At 76.1% G+C, this 6,509-nt stretch overlaps 1 protein-coding gene across 4 annotated transcripts in view; it reads right to left on the reverse strand.

The window, feature by feature from the left end:
* The window catches only part of EMILIN1 (elastin microfibril interfacer 1), an 8,703-nt gene extending 2,546 nt beyond the window's left edge, over positions 1-6,157 (reverse strand). The window contains exons 1-6 of one of the 4 annotated variants that reach the window (XM_041409984.1): positions 5,534-6,157; positions 3,627-3,752; positions 3,007-3,215; positions 953-2,575; positions 261-368; positions 130-147 (exon numbers count right to left, since the gene is read on the reverse strand). In XM_041409984.1, the coding sequence (XP_041265918.1) occupies positions 130-147; positions 261-368; positions 953-2,575; positions 3,007-3,215; positions 3,627-3,752; positions 5,534-5,685 (2,236 nt within the window). In that variant the 5' untranslated portion in view covers positions 5,686-6,157. Of the gene's footprint in view, positions 1-129; positions 148-260; positions 369-952; positions 2,576-3,006; positions 3,216-3,626; positions 4,493-5,533 lie in introns of those variants that run through there. The other 3 variants (XM_041409983.1, XM_041409985.1, XM_041409982.1) reach the window with 3 other exon arrangements.
* Positions 6,158-6,509: the final 352 nt, after the last annotated feature.

The raw sequence follows: 6,509 nt of genomic DNA on the forward strand, positions 1-6,509 counted from the left end.
CCCAGCCCTCCATTGCCCCCCCAAGCCCCCCAGCCCTACCTCTCTCTCCGGGCAGCCCTGCAGGAAAGATGAGGAGGGGCTGCTGCAGAGCCCAGCCCTCCATTGCCCCCCCAAGCCCCCCAGCCCTACCTCTCTCTCCGGGCAGCCCTGCAGGAAAGATGAGGAGGGGCTGCTGCAGAGCCAGCTTGGGGCAGGACCCCCGGGGACGGGGTCCGGCCACACCTGCGTGGCTGGGGGCATATGGGGGGGCTGAGCCTTACCGGGGGGGCCCATGGGACCCTGTTCTCCATCCTTGCCCGGGGGCCCAGCGGGGCCAGAAGGGCCTGTCTCGCCCATGGGGCCAGCAGGTCCAGGGGGGCCGGGGGGGCCTGCAGGGAGGAGGGCGTTAGAGCCACCTTGGCCCCACGGCCGGTGCCCCACGCGGGACGTCCCCTTGTCCCCACACTGCCAGCCCCAGAGCCAGGATCCTCCTGCGGTCCTGTGCCCCACACCACAGCATCACCCAGCCAAGGCCCTGCCTCCCCACACCCATGGCAGCACCCCTGCTGACCCCGTGTCCCCATATCCCCACAGCCCCACATCCCCGTGTCCCCACATCCCCGTGTCCCCACATCCCCACATCCCCGTGTCCCCACATCTCCCTGTCTCCACATCCCCACATCCCCGTGTCCCCACATCTCCCTGTCTCCACATCCCCACATCCCCGTGTCCCCACATCTCCCTGTCTCCACATCCCCACATCCCCGTGTCCCCACATCTCCCTGTCTCCACATCCTCACACCTCCCCATCTCCCCACACCTCCACCACCGTTCCCACAGCCCCATGTGCCCTCCACGCCCCACGTCCCCTGCATGCCCCCGTCCCACCAATCCCTTACCCCCCAGCTCTCCGCATCCCCGCAGCCCCCCGCGGTGCCCCACGTCCCCCCGGCGTCCCCCCGCGTCCCCGCACCGTGTCTCTCCAGCCGTGCCAGGCGCTGCAGCTCCCCGCGCAGGTGGCCCAGGCTGGCGTTGAGGGCACCGAGCCGGGCCGGCAGCTCCAGCGCCTTGTCCAGCAGCGCGGCCTGCCCGCGGGCCGTGGCGTTCAGGTCCCGCACGGCGCCCCACAGCCCGGCCACGTGCCGGCCCAGCCCCTCGCGGACGCCCCGCAGCCCCCCGGCCACCGCCTCCAGCTGCTCGCAGACCCCCTCCAGCTTGGCCACGCGTGGCTCCAGCCCCGCGGGGCAGCCCCCGGCCCGCGACAGCTCCCGCGCCAGCGCCTCCAGCCGCTCCTCGCTCTCCGCCTGTCGCGCCGCCGCCGCCGCCGCCGCCCGGTCCAGCTCGGCCACCACGCGGTCGGTGGCGGCGCTCAGCTGGCGCTGCCGGGCGTCCTGCTCCTCCAGCGCGTCCTGCAGCCCCTCCACCGTGGCGTTGAGCCCGCTCAGGGCCGCCAGCGCCGCCGTCAGCTCCCCCCGCAGCACCCGCAGCTCCGACGGGGACGGGCCCCCGAAGATGCCGAAGCCCTCCAGCGGTGCCTCCGGCTCCTCCGGCTCCGCGGGGCCGGCCGGGGGCTGCTCCGGCTCCCCGGGGGGCGGCGAGGCGCAGGGCCGGGCGCAGGGGTCGCCGCCCAGCTCCTCCAGGGCCGCCTCCAGCCGCCCTGTCCGGTTGCGGAGCTGCTCCAGCTCCTCGGCCAGCGCCTCCCCCTGCAGCACTCCCAGGGTCCCGGTCAGCCCGTCCTCCCAGAGACCCTCGGTGTCCCCTGGCTGCCGGAGGTGCGGGCCGAGCGCCCCGTCCTGCCCCGGGCACGGGGGGCCGCAGCGGGCCAGCAGCCCCTCGAGCTGGTCCAGGCGGGCGCCGCGCTGTGCCCCGCTCGCCGCCAGCCCCTCCACGGCCCGGCTGAGGTTGGCCAGGCGCCCCGGCAGCCCAGCCGGCCGCCCCTCGGGCTCGGAGGGCCACGGGCCGGCGTGCGAAGCGTTCAGCCGCCCCTCCAGCTCGGCCAGCCGCCGCGCCAGCACCGGTCCCTGCCCCGGCCCCGCTGCCGGCACCGGCAGCCCCTCCAGCCGCCGCTCTAGCTCGGCCAGGCGACGGAGCACGTCCGGGGACGGGGGAGCCGCCGGGACGGGGGCCAGGCGGCTGCTCAGGCTGCTGATGTGCCTCTGCACCGACTCCACCGCATCCCTGTTGCGCTTGTCCACCGAGCCCACCAGCTTCTCCAGCGCCCGCATCCGCTCGCGGTCCTCGGCCGCCTGCCGCCGCAGCCCCTCGGTGCCGGTGGTGCAGGCAGCGCACAGCTCCTGCAGCCGCTGCTCCAGCTCGTGCAGCGCCGCCGTCCCCGGGCCCCCCGGAGCCCCTGGGCCGTCCCGGCCGCCCTCGGCGCGGTGCAGGCGGGTCTCCAGCTCCTCCAGGCGCCGCTGAAGGTGGCTCAGCGCCTCCCGCACTTCGGCGGGGGCGGCCGCGTCAGCCGGCTGCTCGCCCCCGGGCTGCCCCTCCACAGCCGCCCGCGGCGGCTCCTGCCCGGCCCGCAGCTCCTCCAGCTGCTCGCTCAGCCGCCGCACCTGCTCCTCCAGCCGCCGCACCTTCTCCGAGTCTCCGCCGCCTGCCGTGCACCGCCGGGGTCGGGGTCAGGGGCAGGGGCAGGGGCAGGGGCAGGGGCAGGATCAGGGGCAGGATCAGGGGCAGGATCAGGGGCAGGGGCAGAGGCAGGGACAGGGGGAGAATGAGGGGCAGGGGCAGGATGAGGGGCAGGGGCAGCATCAGGAACAGGATCAGGGGCAGAGGCAGAGGCAGGATCAGGGGTAGAGGCAGGGGCAGAGGCAGGGGCAGAGGCAGGGACAGGGACAGGGACAGGGACAGGGGCAGGGGCAGGGGCAGGATCGCCCTCAGGGGAAGGGACAGGGACAGGGGCAGAGGCAGAGGCAGGATCAGGATCAGGGGCAGAGGCAGAGACAGGGGCAGGGGCAGGATGAGGGGCAGGGCCAGGGCCACAGCAGCGCGTTCCCCTCCCCCGCACCCCCGCTCCAGCACTACCTTCGCCCCCCAGGCCACTGAGGGGGTTGCCGAAGCCAGAGAGCGTGGGGCGGCCGGGCCGGGGCGGGGGGCGGCCGGTGGGCTGGGGGGATGCTGGGGCGGGCCCCTCGCTGCAGTCCGGCCCCGAGTAGCCCTGGCAGCAGCGCCAGGCCAGCTCGGACACCGTGCGCTGGGACACCTTGTAGCGGGGCCGGAGGAAGCTGCGGTACCTGCAGGGGGAGGGGACGGGCTTGGGGGACCCCAGGAGGGGCGCGGGGCTGCCCCAAGGAACCGGAGCCAGCACAGGCTGCGGCCTGACCCGGCCTGACCCAGCCCGTGCCTCGCTCAGCGGCCGGGGGCTGCCCCTGCCCAGCCCTGTCACCCTGTCACCAGTCCCAACAGCGGTGTCACTGGTGTCACTGCTCTGGTCTAGAGAGCTGGGGGGTGCCTCAGGGCTGCACGTGACGAGCGGGGGGGACAGTGTCCGGTCACCCTCCGGTCACCGCTTGAGGCCACTGACTCTTGCGCAAGAGTAAACATGCCCCCAGGGTGGGTAAACACCAGTGGCGGCGGCGCGGCCGCGCCTCCCCCGGCTCTGTGCTGCCCCCCAGAACGCCCCGAACGCCCCCAGCCCCACTCACGCCAGGACTCGGGGGCACTGGAGCTGCCCCCAGGCGCAGGGCTGGTAGTCTGGCTTGATGAAGCTCTCGACGCCATCCTCCACCACGCAGCTCACGCTGCGTGTCACCACGTAGGCACACCAGTTCCTGCGGAGGGAGGGGGTCATGGCACACACCCGGAGAGCGCTGGCACACGGCACCACCCCGGCACACACCGGGCGTGGTCCTGGCACGGACCGAGCACGGCACACGCTGGGCATCATCGGGGCACCACCTGGGCACACACCGCGGGCTGTCCTGGCATCCAGGAGGCACCATCCCGGCACGGAGCAGCCACTGGCACTGCCCTGGCACTGCCCTGGCAGCACAGCGGGCGGTGCTCCGGCACACACCATACACAGCATCCCGTCACACACCAGGCATTGTCCTGGCGTAGAGCGGGCACCAGGCATCACCCCGGCAGAGACACAGCAACACCCCTGCCCGGGCCTTGCCTGGCACCCCCCGGCTCCCCAGGCACACCCCGCATCCCCCAGCACACCCGGCCCCTCTGGCCACACCCCGCATCCCCCGGCGCGCTCCCGTGCTTGCCCGACCAGCCCCACCGGTAGCACCGTCACGCCCAGTGCGGCGGGTTAACGGGCCGGATCTTGCCCCACCGCAGCCTCCCAGCCATGCCTGGCGACCCCCGCAGACACGGCTGCAGCCCCCCGCCGTGGCTGCCCCGCAGGGATGGGCTCTGCCAGGAGCAGGGTGCCCACAGCCCATCACGCCGGCCCGGGGAGGGCACCCTGAGCGCTGCCCCACCAGCGACCCCGTGTCCCCCGCCCGCTCGGGGCAGCAGCGGCGGCGGCAGCCGCGCACGGGTCCCGGTCCCCGGCCCCCCCGCGTGGGACTGCAGCCTGGCCCCGCTGCCGGGACCCCGGCGCAGCCTTATATGGTCGGGACCCAAAGCCGGGGCCCCCGGGCAGCCCCCCGGGGAGCGGCCCCCGGTCCCCGCCGCGGGGCCCCGGTGCGGCGGCCGGTTCCCGTCAGCCCGGCTGGTTCCCCTCAGGCCCCGGCTGGATTCCAGCTCCTCCCCGGGGGCCGCCGGGAATTCCTGCGCCGACCGACGGCCCCCCTCTTCTCCCACCCCATCCCAGCCCTGCACCCGCCAGGCCCCGGGACCCCCGGGCTGCCCTGGGGTCCCACCGCCCCGCTCCGGGGCTGTCCCCATCCCGGGATGGGACCAGAGCTCCCCTGAAAGGGCAGGGTTGGGGGACACCCCCGTGCTCCCCGAGCCGCGGGGATGGAGAGCTGCACACCCCGACCCGTGGAGAGCCCCCCTGAGCCCCCAGAGCCGCAGGTAAAGGCTCCACCGTGCCCGTGCCCCACGGCCCCGCCGGCGGCGCCCCTCCCCGGGGACCCCAGGCTGCGGCCATCCCCCCCGGGGCCACCGTGGGGCCGGAGCAGCCGCAGCCGTGCGGCCGCGCTGATGTGTCCGCGGTGAACACGCTGTGACCCCAACCCAGCGTGGGGCCGCCCCCAGCCCTGCGCCCCCGCAACGCCCCCGACCCACGGCCCCGGGCTGCCCCACGCTGCCCGCGGTACCAGACGGGACCGGGATGGGCAGAGGGCGGGTCCGGGCCTCCGAGCCCCTCTCCGGCAGCGCTGACCCACGCGTGATGCCGAGCACGGACCGGCCCGGAATCCTCGGCCCCGCTGCACCGGCGGCCCCGACCCTCCACGTGCGCCCACTGCCCGCCCGTCCCGGGCCTGGGGGTGACGCCCCCGCTTAGGGGACCCCCCGCTCCTCCCGCCGCCCCCCGGCCTGGACGTGGCACGTGCCGGGCTTCCCGTGGCATCGGGGCGGGGGCTGCAGCCCGTGTCCCCGCGTCCCCGCCGCCGCCCGGGTCGCCCCGGTGCATCCCGGTGCTCGTGGCTCCTACCTGTGCCGGCTGGCGGCCCGGGCACCGCCGTGGGCCGCGGCCGGGCCGGGGGCGAGCGGGGCGGCCCCGCCGGTGTAGAGGCTGTACCGGGGGGGGAAGTTGGCGGCCAGGGCCTGCGCGGCCAGAAGGCACGGCCAGAGCCAGGGTGCCATGCTGGGCTGGGGCGGCTCCGCTCGGCTCGGTCAGCGCGGCTCAGGACCGCATGTGGTGTCCCGTCGCGGCTCCGCGGCTCTGGGCGGCTCGGCACGGCTCGGCTCGGCTCTGCCCTCCCCCCGGCCGCCCCTCGGCCAGCCCCTCGACATCGCTCCGCACGGCCGCCGCTAGCACCGGTCCCGCACCGGTCCCGCACCGGCTTCGCGCGGTGCCCCGCGTCTCCCCGACCGCCGGTGGGCTCGCTCCTCGCCCCCGCTCTGGGCACGGCGGCGGCAGGTCCCTGCACCGGCACCGCGCCCGGCAGTGCCACGTCCCCGCGGGCCCGTGAGCCCGCGCCAGGTGACGCGTCCCGGTGCCGGCACCGAGCCCGGTGCTGCCCCGCGCCCCCGGCCCCACCCGACACCGTGCTGGGGACACCGGGGACACCGGGGACACCGCGACGGCGGCGGTCACACCGCGGCCACCCCGGGCCGCCGTGGCCCCGAGCCCACGGTGATGCCACGGCTTCCCCGGACCTGGCGGTGACGTCACGGCCTCACGGTGACATCACGCGTTGGCCGCGGCCCCGCGGTGACGTCAGGGCGCGGGAACCCCCCGCCCCGGGGAGCCGCGAGGGAGGGTTAAGCACAAACAGCTGGCGGCAGCTGGAGCGGGAGCGAGCGAGGGAGGGGACACCGGGGAACAGGACGCGGAGCCGAGGGGCCCGGGCTTGGCCGGGTGCCAGCCGTGCCGGCTCCCGAGGGGACGGCGGCACCTCCGCTGCGCTCTCGGGGGCCCTGGGGGGGGCTATGGGGGGCCATGGGAGGGCTATGGGGAGCTGCGG

The sequence above is a fragment of the Onychostruthus taczanowskii genome, unplaced genomic scaffold (assembly GCF_017590055.1).
Source record: "Onychostruthus taczanowskii isolate IOZ18803 unplaced genomic scaffold, ASM1759005v1 scaffold317, whole genome shotgun sequence".
In the NCBI taxonomy this organism is placed as follows: Eukaryota; Metazoa; Chordata; class Aves; order Passeriformes; family Passeridae; genus Onychostruthus; species Onychostruthus taczanowskii.